Source organism: Palaemon carinicauda, chromosome 13, assembly GCF_036898095.1.
Source record: "Palaemon carinicauda isolate YSFRI2023 chromosome 13, ASM3689809v2, whole genome shotgun sequence".
Classification (NCBI taxonomy): Eukaryota; Metazoa; Arthropoda; class Malacostraca; order Decapoda; family Palaemonidae; genus Palaemon; species Palaemon carinicauda.
Window position 1 is genome coordinate 148,014,256 of NC_090737.1, and position 23,972 is coordinate 148,038,227.

At 38.3% G+C, this 23,972-nt stretch overlaps 1 protein-coding gene across 3 annotated transcripts in view; it reads right to left on the minus strand.

The window, feature by feature from the left end:
* Nucleotides 1-23,972, minus strand: part of LOC137652554 (ninjurin-1-like) — an 83,418-nt gene that overhangs the window by 40,268 nt on the left and 19,178 nt on the right. For all 3 annotated transcript variants that reach the window (XM_068386042.1, XM_068386044.1, XM_068386043.1), the window contains exon 2: nt 16,277-16,456. In XM_068386042.1, coding sequence (XP_068242143.1) covers nt 16,277-16,456 — 180 coding nt within the window. The remainder of the gene's footprint in view (nt 1-16,276; nt 16,457-23,972) is intronic.

A 23,972-nucleotide genomic window follows, 5' to 3' on the forward strand; every position in this document is an offset into this window, starting at 1 on the left:
AAAGCTCTTGGATATGAAAACAAGGCAATGAAAGTATCTGGTGGGTTGATAAATAAAACACCCAAAACCAGGGTCTGGTGAGATTCTTTTCAACCTCTCTTGAGTTGGCAAGGCTTGCTTCAGAAGCAAAGAGTATGTTAGGCATCACAGATTATGAACGGTGAAAACATCCTCACCTAACAGGTTCCAAGAAAACATGCAACAGCAAGATATATCCTGGTTGTATACTAGCCTCCCACATATACTAATCCCATAACAAATGATAGAAATGAACTCATCAACTTTCACACAAAGTATGTTTTTGATAAAATGAAAGGAAGAGACACATCACAAAAGACAAAAAAAAAAAAATAAAGAAAAAAAATAAAAGGAGCCCTAATTTACAATAACTTCAGGAGAAATCAGATCGACTTGGGAACTTGTAGCTTGTGTCTGCCAGTGAAAAAAAAGGATTTCATCTCTTCAAGAATACATGCAAGACTTTGAAGACTATACTAACAGTCACCAGTGTTGAGCTGAAGGCAGATAATACACTTTTTCCAAAGATTCTAATTGCATCGAGAAACCACACTGACAGATATCTACATGATGCCTTAGTAAGTATGAATCACTGCCGTGCCTCTGTCAGTGCTTAACTTGGTTGGAACAATTATACCTAACACAAACAACAAAAATTTTATGGAGATTATGGAAGAGCAATATTATAAAGATCTAACATGAGACTCCCTCAGAGGGTACTGTGGATGAACCATGTGTGCCAGAGCAGACTAGTTTTAGATAATTTACAATCGTTGTAAAAAGAAAAAAACATCGATTTTCAATACATGCCATGACTTAGCAATTCAATTTTACAACAGACTAAAACCCACTTTGCTAAAATATGATGAAACCCTCTTAGTCTTTAACACCTTCCTTGAAAATATACATAATTATTACAAGCAAATGATAACAACTGGAAAAGCTATGCCTGTTGAGTTCAGAATAACAGGCAGCACTAATATTGCAAACATTAGCATAAAAACCCTTCTATCTCATTCTAAAATATGACTAATAAATAAAACATTTCTTTGATAAAGTAAAAATTTTTGTAAAGACAATGAAAAGAAGCATAGTGGCTAGTTGGAGAACTGAATCAAGATCAACTGGTGGAAAGGATGTGACAGATCTGCGAAATACCCATAAGGAGGCTGATACAAAAAAAATAATTCTTCATTGTATTTGCACCTCATGCCATGATATATATTCACTCAAAAATCTATTTTTGGGTGAGATGGCCATGACGTCCTGATGGAAGTTCCTTAAAGCAGCTTCCTAAAGGATATATGTACTACAGTGATATTCCTAGAGAATTTTACCTTTAGGTATCCAGAATTCTAACTCCTGGCACGAATATCCTTAAATTTTCTCTCAAGGATATTGTATAATATCAGCGGACGTATTCTTGACACGCCACATAGCAATCTGCACCCCTAATAGCGTTTACGCTTCTAGGAGGTTTGGCAGAATAGAAGGGGAGCCGTATCAAAGTTATCCCCGTTCTCGTACTACTATTAAGTATGACAACAGCGCCATCTCCACGATGGCGGACATTCCTTGTAGCATTGAGCATGGTGCTACAGATACTGTACAACGGGAGGGATACTGTGAAGATCTTTTCTTTTTAGAAGAGATGGGTGGGTCCATCAGGACGATATGGTCATCTCACCCAAAAATTTATTTTTCGCTTCGCTCAAAATCCGTTTTTTGGGCTCAAGCCATGTCGTCCTGATGGAAGCATACCAGAGTATTAGTGTATCTGTGGATTTTCATCAGTGCCTTAACCTTGGAACAACATTTCTATGGTCATGTGGACCAATTGAGACAAATGACGTCACCGTTATCCGTCATCATCACTAATCATAATGATAGTGCTTCCTGCCTCCTACAGGGAAGAGTCATTCTAAACAGTAGAAAAGGGTCTCAAGGTTAACATATATTGTATGAACAAACATAGGTATACATTGAATATACAAACAGTCTCATAGTTTGTATATATTGCTGAATCAATATCAGTGTCTCTTATATCTATTATTTGTGAGCATACAACTATATGAGGAATACTTACTTTGGTAAGTCAAAGAACTCTGGCATTTATACATACAATTGTTGGGCGAATGCGGACGCACTACATTCTAATAGACATTTATTCCTAATAAATGACTAAAAGAGATAACCAGTAAAACGAATGTAGTATGACAATGGGATTATACATGTAATGAGTACAGAGACTATATTTCTTTCTTGAAAGGAAAGAAATGATGAGTGCCATTCTCAGATTGAAGAACTTTATAAAACAATTTCTCTTCCTAATTTCTGTACTGGTTACTTCTATCATCACTGTGTACTACGTACACCGGCACTAGTGCTATCTGTATAATTCCACACCTGGGATTTTGAACAGAGCTAGTGTCACCATGGTAACACTTAATCAAAGGAGGTCTCACCCTAAGAGGGATGACCCCTTCTCTCTTTAATTGACAGTCCCAGTCAATTAGCTGTTCATCATAGAATTAGACGGCAGGTTAAATACTCTACCCGACGTCACCACATACTGCTTCAGATCATGGACTTGCTTAGCATAGTGTTTGTAGAACACTCTGGATGATTCTCACCCAGTATATGTGCGAGGACATTTGAAGTCCCAAACCATTGACTGTTTATAACAGTAATTAGGGGGCAGGTTTTAATACACTACCTGCCACCACTACATAGTGTTTCAGTTCATGCACCTGTTTCTTCGCATAGTGTTTGTAAAACACTCTGGATGATTTCCATCCAGTGTATGAATGAAGACGCTCAAAGTCCATATACTGAAAGAAGTTCAGTGATGAAGCAATCTTTCTCGGATCATGACCTGTGGGAGTACCGTCAGGATCCGCTCTACGAATAAAGTAGGTGAGCTTCGCCCTTAGTTGTTTCAGGGATAAATTTGATCCAGAAGTTTCTCCTTTAAAGAGCTGTCCTCCCCTGAAGTCTGAAGTTTTACGAAGATAGACCTTTAGACACTCTACAGGACACAGAGAGAAATCTTCCTTCAGAGGCCAGATTCTCCAGGGACCCCACCTCTTAGTGGGTAGCTCGTTTTTAGCGAGAAAGGATGGATCAGGAAAGAGATTCAGTTCTCCCACTTCTGTGAACTGAATGTGGCCCTCATTTCTGGATAGGGCCACTATTTCACTAACTCTAGCCCCAGAGGCTATAGCGAACAGAAAAATAACCTTTTGGGTTAGATCCTTAAGAGAACAATCTTCATTGTTCACAGATGAGGCATAATGTAGGACCTTGTCCAAAGACCAAGAGATGGGCTTTGGTGGTACTGCGGGCCTAAGCCTTGCACATGCCTTCGGAATCTTATTAAAGATTTAATTCGCCAGATCCACTTGAAAGTCATATAGAAGAGGTCTAGTCGAGGCTGACTTGCACGTATTTATCGTGTTGGCCGCCAGACCTTGACTATGAAGGTGGACAAAGAAGGACAGACAGAAGTTCATTGAAATTTCTTTCGGTCCTTTTGCTTTAACAAAAGCAACCCACTTTTCCCAGGAAGACTCATATTGTCTTCTAGTTGACTTAGCCTTGTATTCTTCCAAGAATTCTATATTGCCTTCTGAGATCCCAAATCTTTTTCTAACTGCTAGGGTAAGAAAATCATGAAATAAAGGGTTTGGGTTCTCTGTGATAAAACGAAGGCAGTTAATTTCTGAACCTTCTGAAATAGACCTAGGCTCAGAACTAGGACCAGCCTCATCTTCAGTTCCTTCATTAAAGAGGACAGATTGCTCTTAGGCTATCTGGGAGCCAAAAGAGCTACTGCCCCTTAGAAGTATCTGAGCCTGTTGAGGACCTTCAGCAGGGGATTGAATGGGATGAACAGGCATACCTGAGTCCATCCCTTCCATACCAGAGACATGTCGTCTATCAACCCCACAAGAGGATCCTCGTATGGGGCTACATATCGAGGTAGTTTCTTGAAGACGCTCGTGATGAAGAGGTCGATCTGCAGTTCCGGGACTTGTTCCCATCTGGAAGGGAATACGTCTGCGTCCATGGACCATTTCAACTCTATCGGCTTGAATCGAAATAGAGCATCCACTGTCACATTGTGGATCAATTGTATATGAACTGCTGACAGGTGCCATCCCTTTAAGAAAGAGATGGTTAACTTCACCTAGACTGTATGAGACGTTCTTTAGCATTATCGATTGTGACGTCTCATTATCACTTCGGTGTCCCAGATCAGTCGTAAGAAGTCTGATCTGTGTGGAGGGAGCTTCCCCACTCATGATAGAACCAGCAGAGTCTTGGGACTTTCGTGCTTTAATTTTTGTTAGAGAAGCGATTAAAGAAGGACCGATATCGGTCTTTTTTTATATCTTCAAGTGTTTGATGCATATTTTCTCCAGGCTCTTAACGCATCCTTCCGCTGTGCTCTTAGCACTAGGTCTGTCACTATTACGAACTGTGGAGAGTTTAGCGCTTCTCCCTGTTAGCGTCTTGGAAATCTGACTGATTACCTGAGTCTCTTGACAGACCTCGCGACCTCCTTTTATATTCCCAAGGGAAAGGAGAGTTGATGTGACTGCGGGCTTCAATGGTTTTTCAGCGATTGAAACCCTTGAGCTGGAGAGTGTCGAGACTTCTAGAAGCTTATCTTGCATCCGTGATGTCCCGGGAACCAGGTCATTTCTTTGGATGCACATCGACCAGCCACTTCGGGTGCTGCCCACCCCAGCCTCTCGTCAAGGTACATTAATGCCTGAATCATTTCTAGGCTTGGTTTTAACGTGACTAAGTCTGCCAATCCTATGAAGATTTTTAGGACTGTGTCTAGTCCGACACTTGTCTTTCCTAGGATGTATGTTACTATCTGTAACATGAATTCTAGATAGGAGGGAAGGGGTGATTGACTGGAAGTTGCCACAGGACAACTTTCAGGTCTGACAAGACTACGAACACCCCTATTTGGAACAAGGTCCATATGTTCGGAAGGATTAACATTCTGGACTTGCTGTTTTCTATTAACTTGTTGAGTGGCGACAAGTTCTGAATAACTCAGAGATTTCTTGAGTCCTTCTCGTGAACACAAAACAGCCTTCCCTGGAACTTGATGGACTATAGTTTTCTTACCACCTGTATGCTCTAGAGCTCTCAGGTATACTTCTCCAGGAGGGTTTTGGATTGTAGGAGAAGGTAAGGAAATGATGGTGGAGACATTCAATTTCTCATCAAAGTCCCATCCTGAATAGGCCTTGGACCCAAGGATAGAAGGTTCGATGATCCTGAAGGAACGTTCCCCCTAGCAGAAGCATCTTCATGCTTCGAATAGTCAGTAGGTTTAAACTTTTGACCACCTGCCTGTGGCACCGTGGTCACTGGAATAGTGGGATGTTGTTGAGCAGCCCGGATATTTCCAGCATTTCCCGTCTTCTTTTTAGTTTGGGGACCTACAACCATGGAAGATTTTCTCTTTGAAAGGATGCCCCACTTTTGGAGAAGACTTATGTTCTCCATGGTGGCGTTCTTAATCACTTTCCTAACTACCTCGTGTGGGAAGAGGTCTTTACCCCAGATGTTGGAAGATATTAGCTTCCTTGTTTCGTGTTTCACTGTTGCAGCAGCGAACACAAACTCTCTACATGCTCTCCTAGCCTTCATAAAGGCGTAAAGGTCCTTCACTAAGGTAGCCATATGCATTTTGGCTAGGCCCATGAGCATGTCTGGGGTATTTTGGTAGGTTGAACACAACTCTATGTAGTTTTGTGGAGAAAGGGAGGCTGCAAGTCTCCCCTTTGTCTCTTGTTCATTATACAAGAGCAACTCAGATAATTTAGGGAGACATTCATTAAATTGTCGACTTGCGACATCCTGGTCTAATCTTCCTACTGAAAAGGTTAAATGGACTTCCAGTCCTTTTCCTGTCTGGGAAAAGCTGGTGACAGAGGCTTGCACTCCTTGAGTGCAGGACATGGCTTACCCGCCTCCACTGCTTTGGCAACAGATGTAAATGCCTTCCCCATAAAGGGGAATGAGATTGAAGCAGGAGCAAGAAAGGAAGGGTATCTGTTATTCAGTGAGAATACCTTTGACTCTGAATAACCCGCCATTTTCAGGCTACCTGAGAGGATAGCCTGTGCCTTATCATGGTCGAGAATCATGACCTCCTTTGATTCCGTTCCTTTTCTTGACTTTGGTTCATACCTCAGTCGGACCAAACAATTAGGGAAAGCATCAAATCTTGGCCAAAATTGAATTTTGTCCAAAGGAACAGCACCCATTTTCTCTGAGATGTAGAGTTTGCCATTTAAAATCGGCATCAGCTCTGCAAACCTCCAGGATTGGTTTGGGAGCATGTTGGTAGGTCTTGATCCATGGGTCGTTTGAATGACCCTTGGGAAGCGACAAGAGAAACTTTGCGAGGTTCTATCTTGCGTTTTACTTCCTGCTTTTCGTTTTGTTTACTAAACCTCTATTTGATTATTCAGTTGGATACATAATTGTTCCATTCTATCTAATAGAGGGGTAGAAGACGAAGATGTCGACGTCGATGGCTCTAGAGCCGGCATAGGCGGAGGAAATTCCGACATGACATTTTCCTCTTCTACCCTGGGGCACTTCTTGCCCTCATTCCCAAAGGTTATCTGGCTGTCAGGGGATGTAGTTGGCGTCTGAGGTACTACTATTTCCTTACTTGCTTTCGGAAATAGTAGTTTACGCATCCTATCATTAGGTAGGTAAGGTCCCGGAGAGATTTTCTGGAAGCCTCTCACCTAGTTGCGTAATTTATATTGAGCTGTATCCCTAGTCTATGTAAACTTGGGATTCTCGAAACCTTCGGACATTAATGTCCGACATATATTGCAAATCTGCGGGTTCCAATAATGTAGGGATCCGGAAATAATACTGCAGGGGGCATGAAACCTGCAAGTATTATGACCGTAAAAATACTTACTCTTGGCCTTGCAGAAGACTGCAGCACAAGGTATCTGGTGTTCCTCCTGTAAAGAAAGGAAAACCAAAAGAGCATACAAAGGATTATCTCCCTGATAATCAACATGCAAAGGTCATCTATGACAGAATAGCTTAGGATACTAAGCTAAAGAGGGATAGTAGGAGACACACATTTGTGTACCCCCGTAAGCAAATGCTGTTACCTCCCCTCGGTATTAACTATATGGAGATTCCTCTATCAAGGAACTCCAAGTAGAAGGGCTCTTACCCCTAGGGGTAGAGAAGTACCAATTCACTGTCCCTTTTTATTGTTAATACTGTGGGGTCAGGATGACTTATTCTCAATCAGAATATTGAAGAAATATTATTCTTTCAATATAGGAGCGGTACCAGCAGAATGCTCGCACAAAGGTACCCACGGTATGTTAGAAATTACTACTGCATAATGGTACTGTAGTTTTCTATTTGCAGTAAGTCTATATTGTAAATTACTAGCTACTTTACAATCATGTATTGTAGTTCAGTCAGTATGCTGCCTTTGAAGCAGCATTTGACAGTACGGTCCAGCTGGCATGAAGCCGGCTGGACTAGGGAAAATAAAGACATATATTTGTGTATCCCACTCAGCCTATTTGCCGTAGTCTTCCTTACAATATTAAATTATAGAGTTTCCTGACCAGGGAGACTCAAGGATAAAAGCTCTACCCTTTAAGGGTTAGGAGTGTAATACCCCTGCCTTGAAGCTATTTAATATTGTAGGATAATCCGAATACTGATTTCGAATCAGGATATTGAAAAAATTATATTCATTCAATATGGGATTTGGTTCAGCAAATGCCTGTGTAGGGATATCCAAGATATATTGGAAATAACTACTAGTATAGAATATATACTAGTTTTCTATATGCAGTATATTCTGTACTGCAGATATACTGGCTACCTGTATAACATATACTGTAGTTCAGCTGGCATGTTGCCGGCATAGCTAGGTCTTGCCAGCATATCCAGTATACTAGCTAGAGAGAGAGAGATAGCATGGAGTAAAGGCTACTCCTTTACTGTGTATGTATACAGTAATTAAGGATGTAAAAGTCTAATTTTACTGTCTTTTTCCAGAAAGAAGGTTCTAATGGAAGGGGAGAATGTACCATTCAGGCTTCCATCCAGCTACAGTACTATTCCCGGCAAGATGCCGCCAATACACTGCCGGCAGGCTAGCCTCCAGCAGTATCAGTACAGTCGGTGTGCTGCCATCTGAGTCAGCACTTATCTGCGCCGGCCTGGCTGGCGGTATTACGGCAACAGAACCTGTGGATAGCAGTCCAAGGGAGAACTGAAGAGCCTTGGGGACAGAAGGGACTTCCCACTCACAGCCATCATGGCTGCCGGCAGCCGCCAGTTACCGGCAGCCATCTTAGCTGCCAGCAGTCATCAGCTACCGTCAGAGACCATAGTTGCCGACAGATGATGTGGCTGTCAGCAGAATGCATTGCCGCCAGCCACCATCATGGTCGGCGGCAGTTGAAAAACATATGGTTACTGACATTCAACATGGCTGCTGACAGTCGTCATGGCTGCCTGCAGCTAGCATAGCTACCGGCAGCCGGACAGAGGTCTTAGAGAGGGAGTCTGGCCGGCTCCGGCAACCCACCGGCAACGGTAAGGTTGCAAGAGGCCGGCCCAATGAAAGACAATGGCTCGGCCATACAAAGTGGACAGAGGGGTAGGGAACAGGGTCTTGTATAGCGTGTGAAAGGAACTGGCAAAATTGTAAATCATACCACCTCTTAAAAAAACTCTGTTTCAGTATCGGCAGAATCCTAGGTGACAGGAGAGTCTCGGTTCTCCAACCTAGAGATTGCTGATACAGTAAAGGGGATGGCGTCATTGCCACCTCCTCTCAACAAGGGAGAAACAGAGTTCCAGTGCCCCGCCATCCTAGGCAAAAGAAGAATACTACTTTTCAGCCTAGGGGACTGCGGCACAGGACTAGTCTTCTAGTCGCAAGGAGAAGATGGTATCCTACCACTACTTCAAGTGCGGCTAGGGAGGGCTAGCTTCCAATTCCGGCAGCCTAGCCGGCAGGGGAATGATGGTATCCTACAACCCATTCACCCTGCCGACAGGTCGCCAACATAAGACTAAATACTCTGGGATTCTGACTGAATCCCAAAACCTGCTGGTATACCACAACCAGCGGTTTAAGGGAAGAGACTGGAAAAATCCTAGGCTAGTCATGTCTGAAGAAAATTCATGGCACAGCCACTAGGGTTGTAGCCTGAAGCTACACTCAGAGGGAAAAGAGATTACCCTTAAATCTCCATGGAGACGTGTAATGTTTCAAATAATTCTAGGAGGTATCAGTCTCCACTTGAATTGAAAAAACAAAACACGAGGGTAACCGCGGAAATGTCTGAGTGTATAATAAAATGCCTAGGTTAGGTTACCTAGGCTAGTTGAGATCTCGGTTACCTAAATCACCGAAACTAACTATACGATCGACATGGAAAAGGAAAATTATGCACATTATCAAAATCTTTACGAGTATAATTGCCTTAATAGCTAAATAATTGAAATAATTAAATAATGCTATTTAAAACTGGAAGTCGTTCTGCTAACTAAATAACACATGCCTAACGAACGACGGCGCCCATGGCGCCTCCAGTAACTGGCCTAGCTCTTAGGCACAATAAATTACTCTAATTTCATTGTGAAACAGGAACTAAAATATACTCAGAGTAAAGACCCGATACTCAACTTTCCAGAGGCGGAAGAAGATAGAGAAAGCATAATCATAATCCTTGTAAAACGATCGAAAAGTTATATCAACGGGGAATACCACCGAGCGAAATCGCTACAAAATAAGGAGTGTCCGCCATCGTGGAGGTGGCGCTGTTATCATACTCAATAGTAGTACGAGAACGGGGGTAACCTTGATACGGCTCCCCTTCTATTCTGCCACACCTCCTAGAAACGTAAACGCTATTAGGGGTGCAGATTGCTATGTGCCATGTCAAGAATACGTCCTCTGATATCATGCGATATCCTTGAGAGAAAATTTGAGGATATTTGCGCCAGGAGTTAGAATTCTGGATACCTAAAGGTAAAATTCTCTGGGAATATCACTGTAGTACATATATCCCTTAGGAAGCTACTTTAAGATACTTCCATCAGGACGACATGGCTTGAGCCCCCCCCCCCAAAAAAAAATATATGTATATATATATATATATATATATATATATATATATGTATATATATAATTATATAATTATATATATACATATATATATATATATATATATATATATATATATATATATATATATATATATATATATATATATATATATATATATATATATATATATATATATATATATATATATATATATATATATATATATATATATATATATATATATATATATATATATATATATATATATATATATATATATATATATATATATATATATATATATATATATATATATATATATATATATATATATATATATATATATATATATATATATATATATATATATATATATATATGCGTGTGTGTGTCCAATGTCGACGGATAATGAGACATTGGCACTTGAGATTTTTTTCACTTTATTATAAAGGGTTTATGAATACACTATACACAGTGATATTAGTGATATTACTCAGAGTACCATATTGTTTTTGTGAGCGCTCGAGCGGTACTGCCACTCATTCTGAGCAAATCATACATTGTTGGTCCGTCTATATGCTTAATTGTTAGATTTTGTGGAAATCTTCTCTGTGATGGAAATATGCTCTCACTAATAGGCTTACAATACGTTACCTATTAGACTTTAACACACGTCACCTATAACAGAGTTCAGTGATCGCGCACAACCATTTATGACAGTCATATTACTCTTAAAAAGGTCCATCATCTCACTGTTTAAAACACATACTTCTACATATCTTTCATACAAAACTTAGGATATTACCTATGTTTGTAATGTATGTGCCAGGTATGTAGACATGATAAATGAACTTCTCAATCAACTATTCGTCATTCTTTGTATATTCTGGTACGTAATAGACAGAAATGCAACATAAACTATATACATGGAAATCTCCAAAAAATTAGACATCTTCCACAAAAAAAAAGGAATAAATAAATAAATTTTTTTTTGTAAAAATGTGCAAAACATCTGTAAAATAGTTCCACTCATTTCTTCTTATGACCTCTACAACTATGAAACAGAGTCCTATTAACATAAGTATTACACAACCTCATCAATAACCTCCCTCTGGTTGCGGCAATACTGCCATTGAGGCGGGATAGGGGTAGGAATAGATATTCCTTCATCCCTCGATTTTACTTGTCCTGATTTACGGCACAATTTAGCAACACAACTCGCCACAACCGTTTTGCCATCTTTAAAATCACTACTACACTACATTTGTAACTATCAGTCGGTGGGCACTAGCCGATTACCTCGAAAAATCCATCCATCTTCCCGCCCTTCTCTTATAATTCTAAGTATTAGGGATTCACATCTACACATTCTCGAACACTGCCTCTCCTCGAGGCTGAACTTTAATCCCATACCCACTTTCCCTTCAGGAACCGCCCCGGTCCCAGCAACCAGGAATCATATAAATACATCAATGATACAGCATCCGACTGACGGATCACACCTGACCTCTTTAACCTCTCTCTGGTTGTTTTTATGTTCACTCAGCAGTATGGCGTGTGCATTGCTACATTCTGCAAAATTATCATCGTACTTTATTTCTACATTAAGCACCAACATAGGCACACAATTTTATCATCAATTTTATTTAGAACACGTCAAGAGAAGAAATGAGGTCTGGTCAAAAAAAAAAAAAAAAAAAAAAAAAAAAAACCTCTGATTGACATTTATCAAAACCACCTCTTCCAGAACCACATGTATGTGTACTTGATAATGTTTTGTATCACTACTGTGTTAGACTTAACCATCTTTACTCGGTACAGACGAAAAACGCTGGCTCTAGTTTGTGCTTCCTAGGTTGTAACTGTTGCAAATACACACGATTGCCCACAGATAATTTTACAGGTGTGGTTTCGAAGTGGCCATCCTAATTCCAGTCGGGTCATAATATATTTCCAAACAAAACATCGATATTTTTTGTTAACAAGGTGTTCGTGAGAATGGCATAACAAATAACACAACAAATATACCATATAATTATAAGTTAGAATCATTATAATGATAGAATTAAGATCAAGAGAAATTATACTGAATTTACGTTCATCCATAATGTTTCGTGGTTCGCCTACCATGACACACTTTACTGCTCTAACAAGTACTTCCCTAGCCCACCATCGTCCTCCCCCTGCCCGTTGCCTCCCCCCCAAAAAAACCAAACTCTTCTACACCTGAAATTCTGGAATCCATAGATATTGGGGGTGACAGAGGGGGGCTGGAGACGACAGGACATTTGCTTTTGACTATACATATGCTAATAAGACAGGCGTGTCCTTGAGCGAGGCATTATATGCAATGTTCAATGCTAGCTCAGCTGAAAGAAGCATGGCTTGCCTATGAAGGGGGTCATCAGCCACTAAGTAACATAAAATTCGCACCAAGTCCCTATTATGAGATTCCACCAAGCCATTAGCTGAAGGCCTATATGCAGTCAGTGAGAAGTGTTCAGCTTTCATTAAGTCCATGACTGATTTCACCACCTTATTTATAAACTCGAGACCATTATCACTTATCAAAATTTTCGGGCAACAAAACCTAGTAAGTAAAGAGCACAGCGCCTGGCATAATGAATTTGCTGATTTATCCAACATTGTGTAAGTATGTGGGTAAGAAGTGAATGCATCCACATATACATCGGGTTGTGTTATACCAGTAGGAAATGGTCCTACCACATCAATATGCACCTTATAAAATTTAATAGGAATCATTCTGGCTTCCGATACAGAAACTCATGTGTAAACTTTACAGATCCACCTTAAAGTTAACGATCGTTGTATGCCTTGCCTGTAGTTCATATCCTCCAGGTGTGTCGAAAACGATGGGGCTGCTGATTGTGGTGGGTTTGATGAAATTCTTTGTTCAAGAAGTGAAACGCTGGCTTCTGTGTCGATCAGCGCTCAAATGGACTTATCTGGTAGGACAATCCTGACTGCTAAAATTCTGAGCTGCCCATTATGGTCCAAATATGTCCGGCACGGGCCAACGACCTTGCTTGCAATACCGCTGCCCCCTGCTCCTGTCTCTAGTGCTGCGGGGGTGAGGTTGGGGGAGGTGCCAGTTCCTGCTCCATCGTAGTCACTTCTTTGACTGCTGCTTCTGCTGACATGGTGGGGGGGGGGCATCTCCCTTGTTTCCCCGTTCCTAGGCCTCCTTTCTCTCGGATATTGAGCAGGGGGCGGTGTGCGTGTGCCACAGCCCGCCCGCCCTTAGCAGTTTTTATTAGGCACTTTCGAGATAGATGACCGCAGGTCTGACAAGTGTAACAGTGGGGTATCCTTGGGTGAGGCTCTCCACTCGCTGGTGCCCTTCTCCCCTACACTCTTCTCGCCTGCTGACTTCGATCTCCCCTTCTTCAATTTGGGGGTTGATGGCTGCTCCTAATTGCATATGTTCTCATGGCTGCCACCTTTCCGGAATCGGGGCAATTATTCTGGGTCATTTTTTCTTCTGGCAAACTGTCTAAATTGTTTTATATGGCCATCACTACTTCTGCTAATGAGTGATTGTCACTGAACAAATAACCAAATAAATAAAGGTTAACTAATCTGTGAATATGATTTTAGGCAGTTGCTTTTTTATCACCTTCTGGGAGACTGGCACTTCGTGTAGCAAACAAATCACAACCTTGAAAAATACGAGTTGCAAAACTGAGAACTGACTCACCATCTCGAATTTTTGGTAGATAGTTCTCTTTCATGTGTCCTTTCCTGGCATGGGGTAAGGCTTATTTCTCAATTAAACGTCGTTTTATTTCAATATAACCTCTTAAACTGTCTTGTGGCCAACACACTACCTCCATTGCCAGAGCATCTTTCAGCAATCTAATTACTTGTATTGCTTTTTCTCTTTCTGACCACCCATATGTGGCTACTTCAAAGTCTCTCAAAAATACTTCGATCGATTGAAACCCTTCATTAGGCTGTTGATCCTCAAAAGGCTTAACACTTGCCTGGAGTTCTGGCAATTTTTGAACTACGACGCTTAATGTATCTTCACACTGCTGTGCATGTTTGCTTTCAGTTGTGTGCGTTTGAACTTCATTTATGTACGTTGGATATGCTGTGGTTGCACACCGCTCCTCTTCTCGTTCAACTAATAATTTATTCATTAGCTCGGTTAGGTTATCTAACCTATTTTCTAAGCCCTGCGTTCATTGCTCTCGTCTACATTATTCATCAACATCACTATAACCAACTGCTCCCTTGTTTTCACCTCCCATAGCAGCAGTGTCTGCTATGTTAGTCCTCGTATGTCTAGGCATCTTAAACTTTCATTTCACCGGCTTTAAGAACAACTTTGCTCACAGCATACACAATAAAACTTATTCTTTCACCTGACACCAATTATGTCCCATGTCTACAAATAATGTCACATCGGTATATGGAATTTTTTTCCTTTTATTACAGAAGGTTCGTGATTACACTATGCATAGCAATATAACTCTCAGAGTACCATATTGTTCTTGTGAGTGCTCGAGTGGTACTGCCACTCCTTCTGAGCAAATCATACATTGTTGGTCTGTCAGTATGCTGAATTGTTAGATTTTGTGGAAATCTCCACTGTGATGGAAGTATACTCTCACCGTTAGGCTAAGAATATGTCACCTATCAGACTTAACACACGTCACCTATAACAGAGTTCGGTGTTCGTGCACAACTATTTATGACAGTCATAGTACTCTTAAAATGGACATCAATCTCACTGTATAAAACACATACTTCTACACATTTTCCATACAAGACTTAGGACATGCATATATATATATATATATATATATATATATATATATATATATATATATATATATGTATGTATGTATGTATATACATCCTCACCTGACACTGATGTATTTGTACTTTCACTTTAGTGATAAAATTTTTTTCCTCTGATACGATGTTTGTAACAAGTGTATTCTTCCTTGGACTTAGAAAAGATACGGGCATTTTGGGGCCTTCATGGTCTGTCACGCTTCAATGTAACTCAATGTTTGGCAAGGAAAGGAAAATCATCTTGCTGGAGAGTATTCCAGACTTCAGATTCAGATGTTTTAGCTTCTTTGGGATGACTTGGGTGCTAAGAAGAATATACAAAGGATGACGAATAGTTGATTGAGAAGTTCATTTATCAGGTCTACATACCTGGCACATACATTACAAACATAGGTTAACTCTGTTGGTACATGTCCACAAAAAAATAAAAAAAAATAAAAAGACAGTGAAAACCCTCTCACATCAAACACAGCTTTGAAGCCATACACATTAAGAGCCAGGTATGTTCACCTGGCTCCACATTAGTTAACTCAAGCTATAATAGAGTGAGTAACTCTTTTGTTTTGGTAGAATGAACGCTTAATTGGACAATTCAACAATTTAACATTATATTAGTACAATTTGCAAATAAACTGCACACAACTGTGTTCTGGTATAGAAAAGTGTTTTGAACAAATCCTTTCCCTTGTAGTTTTCCTCGATATATACATAATTTTCCGTTTGGGCCATCTTGGCGGCCATTTTGGAAAAAATACTAGAAATGCATTCCAAGCATAGAATTATCCCTAGCATCATACAATATTTTTATGAAGAAAACAGCTGTATGCGCTGTATGTACTTGGGTGCTGTCCCCTATACTATAGCGCAAGGGACTTATGGTGGTAAACCTTCTTGATATTCAAATAAAAAACTTAAATCTGTATCTGCAGCATGAAAAGCAATTACATTACCAACTCTATGCACAATTCCTTTATCTCATATCCATGTGTCATACTACTCTCCGTGTATGCGTCTCTGTGAAAAATATATCGAACTCTGTGCTGATTTACAACGAAATCATTTAAATTTCATGACACCAAAAAATGAATAACAATTTAAATTTATATATATATATATATATATATATATATATATATATATATATATATATATATATATATATATATATATATATATATATATATATATATATATACGTGTGTGTGTGCACGCGCGCGCGCGTGCAGGCGTATTTTTTAAAATAAGCAATGAATTACACACTAACAAGACAGTTAAGGTATTTACCTGTAATACGAGAGAAGTTATGATGAGTCCCAGCATGACTGAGTAAAACTCGTAACTTTTGCCCACTTGAAGAACATACTTGAGCTGGGAGGCATTCGCCGTTAACAAGGCAATATCCAGCATTCCTTGGGCGATGGTCTTCTTCGTGGCATACTTGTTTGGGTCAAGTGCCTTCCCTCCCTGTAGGAGATGAGAACATTAGAGTGTTATTATAGAACCTACTACTTCCACGCTGTTCATTGGCATGAATTTCAGTTGATTCTTTGTTACCTTTATGAAAACATTCCGAACACATAAGTATAATTTCATATACAACTGAGACTATTTTTATTGTCAAAGCAATGATGTTCAGCAATTTAATTTCAGAACTCCTACATTTAAACCTTGTTCGTTACTTCCTTTTCATGTTAAATGCTTTATAGACTAATTTTATGACGTGATCTTCCCTTCTGTACCTTTGGTTTACAAAATATTAAAGCTATTAAAACCATATCATTTGAAATAGAAAATGTAGATAAGTCTCGATATAACAGGGTTTAATTATAGGAAACTTATGTACTATTCTGTTGCCCGAATAATCAGTTTCGTATTTATCATAACGTAGGAGAAAGTTGATGGCAAAGCTGGGCCTCAGCTGGATGACTCTAAGTCTAACTGGAGATTACAATGTGGAGGATTAGTTTTTGTTTTATTTTTATTTATTTTTTGTTGTTTGCCAAATCCAGAGAGAGAGAGAGAGAGAGAGAGAGAGAGAGAGAGAGAGAGAGAGAGAGAGAGAGAGAGAGTGTCAGCAAGCGAAAGGTAGTTAGTGTAACAATTGCTTGTTGTGAGAAACTGTTGGTAAAATTGAGATTGTTTGTTTATGATTTTAGCTAGGTTAGGAGAGTGATGCATGTCTTGGGTGAATGATTATATTGATTTGACTGCAGCTAGAGGCAGTTGTTTTTGTGAATGCTGGACTGCTACTATTATTATTATTATTATCATTATTATTACTATTATTATTATTATTATTTTACCAGCGTGGAAGTGTTTTGTTTATTTCGACAGTAAGTACAATTTATTTATCTTTGCTAGGAGTAATTCTGAATAATAGAAAGTTTATTATTTATCTTCGATTATAGTGCGATACTTTAGTTAGCTAGGAGTGTTCGTGTTTTTCATTTGCAGGCCATATTTCATCCTTTGGAGAGTTTTTTTTTTGTGTAATTGATTATTGACGACCTGGCTAATGATAAGAAAGTTGATACAGCTACTCTGAATTACATAATTGTTGATGACCCAGACCGAATGAACTTCTGATTGCTGATGATGATGATGATGATGATGATGATAACCACGACCTCAATCAGAGAGGTAGTTGTGGCAAATTACCACACAGTGGATTGTTAACCACAAAGCTGTGGTAGTGTGCCATGAAAGACAATTCGGCTTTGTGTGGACGTCAGTGTTGGTGTCCATGATATATATTATATAAACATACATATTTTGGTGTTGGTGTGCAGTTTAATTTTAAGTTTGTAAGGTTTTTTATGTGAATGGTGTTAGTTTATTGTATATTTATTAAGTTTATAATTAGTTTCAAGTATTTTGATTGTGGATGGTTTTGGGCTAAGCGTTTTAGTTTGTCAGAAATATAGTATTTAGGTTATGTTTTGTTTTTATGTCCTTTTTGTCTAAGAGTCCAGTTTATGATAACGTAAGGGGAAAGTTTGTTTTGCGGAGACAATTGTCTGTTTAGTGTGATCAGGACAAGGAAGACTATAAAAACAAATTCAATAATGACAATGACAATATCCAAGAAAATCAAAGGAATTCTACTATGAAAAAATAAAATGGTATTATTATTATTATTATTATTATTATTATTATTAAATGCTACGCTACAACCCTAGTTGGAAAAGCAGAATGCTTTAAGCCCAGAGGAATATAGCCCAGCGAGGAAAGGAAATAAGGAAAAATTAAATATTTTAAGAATAGTAACAATATCAAAATAAATATTTCCTATATAAACTATAATAACTTTAACAAAACAAGACGAAGAGAAACTATATAGAACAGTGTGCCCGAGTGTACCCTCAAGCAAGAGAACTCTAACCCAAGACAGTGGAAGACCATGGTACAGAGGCTATGGCATTTACCCAAGACTAAAGAACAATGGTTTGATTTTGAAGTGTCCTTCTCCTAGAAGAGCTGCTTACCATAGCTGAAGAGTCTCTTCTACCCTTACCAGGAGGAAAGTAGCCACTGAACAATTAAGAGTACAGTAGTTAACCTCTTGAGAGAAGAAGAATTGTTTGGCAATTTCGGTGTTGTCAGGTGTATGAAGACAGAGGAGAATCTGTAAAGAATAGGCCAGACTATTCGGTGTCTGTGTAGGCAAAGGGAAAGAACCATAACCAGAGAGAAGGGTCCTATGTAGTACTGTCTGGCAAGTCAAAGGACCCCATAACTCTCTAGTGGTAGTATCTCACGAAACTGAGAAACATTTGCACTGTAATGTAGGAATCGATTTGCAGTCTTAGAGACCTTAAGAGACGAAGAACAGACAATCAATGAAGAATGGTGTGATAGCAAGAACATATATACATGACTTGGTAGTGAAGTCTTGGGACACGCAGTTACAAGGAGAAAGCCATGGATATCAAATGATACTAGGGATACTATAAAAAGGTGACAAAGACAGAAATTGATTGTTGAAGGTTTTCGAGGAAGTAATGAATAATACAAGGTACACTTAGATTCAAAAGTCCGCCGACACCAAGGGGAAATCGCTCGTCAGAGGTCTCTAGTGTTACCATGACAAAATAAATAAAGAGTTGGTCTTCTTACTACTTCTTAGGAAATGGGCGGAGCCTTGTCCAACCTCAGCGAACACGGGAAATATTACAAATCGAGTGGCCATACTTCATACTGTGGTATCATTTGACATCTCGACTCTCCAATACAAACGCACAAAACACATACATTATATATATATATATATATATATATATGTGTGTGTGTGTGTGTGTGTGTGTGTGTGTGTGTGTGTGTGTATATATATATATATATATATATATATATATATATATATATATATATATATATATATATATATATGTGTGTGTGTGTGTGTGTGTGTGTGTGTGTGTGTGTGTGTAGAATCTGTAAAAGCATGTAGAAATTAATGGAGTATCATAGCTTAACAATTCCTTCCGTTAGCAGCTACATTAGATTGTTCGGAGATCCGACATTAGTCCTGTTCAAGTTTCATTTATGGCTCGATGCAATAACATATTCATAAAAACACTATAAATGACTTTTACAGGCCTTGAGGACATTCAGAGAGAGAGAGAGAGAGAGAGAGAGTGAGAGAGAGAGAGAGATTACAGTAGTTAATATAGTAATCGGTCACCATATAAATTTATTTTTAGGCATTCATGCCTATCAAAAGAAATTTTCCCTTAATATTACACTGTTTCCAATAAAAATTACTATATTATACTTCCAAAAACTCATCGGTATTTTTAAAATGTTAGATTGATACCTAAAGAATTTCCTCGGCCTTCAGATATTCATAGATAGCAACATTTTGTAATACATAAGGATATTTTACAGTAAAATATTTCCCAAGCCATTCATATTCGTGGCCATGATTGGTTAATATTGGCATTTAAACTGAAATTTTAAATATATACAATAAAATCTTTGCTGTGTCCTAACTCAATCTGTATCACAGGAGCTTCCATTCGCTATGGCAAAATTAGAGATCGTTATAACAGAGTAGAGATAACGGAATTATTTTGTTAGATTTGAATGCTGATCTAAATAATGGTAGATTTCGGAACAAAAATAGCTGTAATTAGAGAGTTATTGTCTCTTGAATGTTTGAAGGATTCGTTAGTAAGAATCCTTATACCAACATTTGTCAGGCTGGAAGTTATACTATTTAGTTACTGTAGATCATTGTCTTCTGTAGCCCTACATATACCCATAAGTTTTCCAGTTAATATGCTCATTACGAAAGTGCTCTGTAGGACAATTTGCCCGTTTGCTTGAAAATCAACCAAGATATTCTCGTTAACTGGAATAATTATAAAGGAATGTGATATAAATTGTATAAAAAAATCTGAATGAAATAGTGCTCAAAATGCCTTATTTCTGAATAGAGCTAAGAATATCTTGTTTTGGCTTCACAAATTTCGAAAGGTTCCAAGTTGGAATGGTCAAGTGAAGGTGTTTCATGCTGCCGCTCGGGAGAGATTTCTTTTCTGGAGGGATAGTGAGAAACTAAAATTGACTGCCTAAGAAGAATACCGGCGCAGGTCATTAATTTTAAAAATACCGAGGATGTTTAACAAATAAATGAATAAAGAATAAATGAAAGGAACACAAATAGGAACTTTATCAAGGGGACTTGAATCAACATAATAAGAAGTAGGTTTGATCCCCAAGCTACGTAATTTTCTCAAGATAAAGATACCAGTGATTATATAATCAGTGATAACCTACAAGCAGATTATTATTATAATAAATAATTTTTTGCTTATGCCACCTACGCTTAAATTTTTTCGGCAAATTATAGGAGAATGCATTATGAGAAAATTAGTATTTCTTACTTTCATTACAAAATCTCGGAAAATTATTTCGTTTTAAGAACAAGAAACCTTTATATATGATTTATCAATAAAGCAAATTTCTCAAAGGTTTTGCTAAAATGTAGTGGTCTCATTTACCTAATACAACTCATTTTCGAATCAATTAAGTAAACTCTAATTGTATTCAAAGTGCTATGCCGTCATCAGTATTTACTATATCCATCATTGATTATTTTCTATGCAAAGTTAATACTTAACTTTCGATACTAACCAACCTTCTAGCAACAACGGCTACTTTATACTGCTGCTACTAGCTACAACAAACAAACTAATAATGAATTAGGTTAGCAATACTGTATTTCCTAAAACATTAACGGTTACCAAATTAGATTGGGGTAATGATGCAATATTTTACAAGATGTATCAAGAATTTTCATTTACAACCCCTGAAATACAAATGATTTCCTTATTTCCTCAAATTTTTGAGTGTCGGACTGCCCGGGGGAGGAGTAATCCACCCCCCCCCCCACCTACCCATCCATTGAAAGTGTCTACTGGGCTCCTCAAAAGAATAGTAAAAATAATTGTATATATATATATATATATATATATATATATATATATATATATATATATATATATATATGTGTGTGTGTATGTGTGTGTGTATGTGTGTGTGTGTGTGTGTTTTGTGTATTTGTAGTGAATACTCGAGAGACAAATGATACCACAGTATGAAATATGGCAACTCGATTTGTAATATTTCCCAGCGTTCGCTGGGCTTGGATAAGGTTCCGCCCATTTCCTAAGAAGTAGTAAGAAGACCAACTCTTTATTTGTTTTGTCATGGTAACACTAGAGACCTCTGACGAGCGATTCCTCCTTAGTGTCGGCGGACTTTTGAATCTAAGTGTACATTATCCTAAGTATTCCAGTACTGACAGTGAGGGCAAAAGAAAAGCCATGAATGACTGTGTGGCGGGATGTTGCAAAAACAACCCCCACACCCTTGAATCTTACTTACTGACAATGGTCTCCTCAACACATACTTTCCCCTTACTTAATCATAAACTGGACTCTTGAACAAAAAGGACATAAAAACCAACCATAACCTTAAAACTATATTTATCAAAATTAGAATACTTATCACAAACCATCCACAACCAAAATAATCACTTAAAACTAATTGTAAACTTGAACACTGTAAAAAAAAACTTATTAGGCTACCATTCAAATAAACCAACCAAAAAAACAACACCTAACAAAACTTAGAATTAAATTAACCACAACCTTAACTTCAAATCCACAAACATATATATTGCGTGTGTTCACTAACACTCCGCAAGATAAGTAAAAAAACACTTCAGTAGTCATTCACTAAGCCAACTGTCTTTAATGGCACAACTACTACTATCACAGCTTTAATAGTTTAAACTGTGTGACAATTTGCCACAACTGCCTCGCTGATTTTGTAAGCAGTAATCATCATCCTTATCATCATCATCATCATCAATCCAAATCCACAGGCCAGGTCATCAACGGATGAGCAATCGAATAGCACAGTCTAAATACAATCCTTTATTACAGGCCTGGTCAGCAACAATAAATCCAGTTTCAAAAAATAACTCTCCAAAGGAGGAATCACGGCTGTTGAAATATATAATAACTTCCACGCTGGTCGAAAAATGATTAAATAAGGTAAAATCCAGCATTCAAACACAACTGAATCGAGCAGCAGTCAAATCAAAATAAGCATTCACCCAAGACATTCACCACTGTCGTAACCTAACTAAAAACATAAACAAACAATCTCATTTATACCAACAGTCTTTCTCACCACAAACAATCGATAGGCCTACACTAACTACCTCTCTCTCTCTCTCTCTCTCTCTCTCTCTCTCTCTCTCTCTCTCTCTCTCTCTCTCTCTCTCTCTCTCTCTCTCTCTCTCTCACACAGGATTTGGCAAACGATAAAATAAAAATAAAACAAAAAATAATCCTCCACAACTGGAGAGAATATTTAGACAGTAAAAGAGATGAGGCTGACAAAGCTATGAATTCAGGAAGTGACTATGGTGTAAGAATCATGCATACAATTATTAATGAAATCTCAACTGGGGAAAAGAAAAAGCATATACCCATCATAAACAGAGATGGCTCTGTTATAGCAACAGATGATGAAGGAAGACAATGTTGGTTGGGACACTTTAGTGAGGTTATGAATAAGAGATATGAAGGGAATAATGATTGATATACCTGGAGTTGATTTAGACCTTGATGTCCCCATGAATGAATTCTGTGTGTTGGTTACGATGAAATAACTCCCGAGATGATACAGGAAGAAAATGAAATGACTACCAGAGTACTTACAAGATTATTTTGTAGAATGCGGCATGAAGAGACAAAACCTCATGAATGGGAGTTAGGAATGTTGGTGAAAATGGCAAAAAAAAGGAAACCTGACTGATTACAAAAATTACAGAGGCATAACACTTACGTCAGTTGTTATGAAAATATATAGTATGTTTATTCTAAAGAGACTGGAGAGAAAGATTGATGAAAAGCTGAGATGAACAAGCAGGATTTAGAAGAGGTAGCAGTTGCACTGACCAAATTTCTATTTTGAGACATGTGGTACAGCAATGCGTAGAATATAGAAATCCACTTTTGATGGCATTTGTGGACTATGGAAAGGTCTGCTCTTATTATGGAATTCCTCTAAAATATGTAAATTTGATTAAGTTTGTTCAAGAGCATAGCAAATTCAAAGTTAATGTTAATGGTCTTATCAAATGAATTTCCAGTGAACAGCAGAGTACTCCAAGGGAATGTATTGTCACCTATGTTGTTTATCCTCCTCATGGATTTTGTAAAGTGTTGAATAGTCGGAGATGGTGGAAAAGGATTGAACTGGATTTGTGATGGGAATCTAACAGACCTAGAGTATGCTGATGATGCTGTTAGCAGAACACCACAGGATTTGCAATGCTTGCTTACCAGAATGCTTGAAATATTACACAGAGATGATGAGAATGGAATAGGGAATGGGAGATGAAATATCATTGGAAGGAGAAAGTAATAATCAGGTAGAATAATTTTAGGAACTATGATCTCCA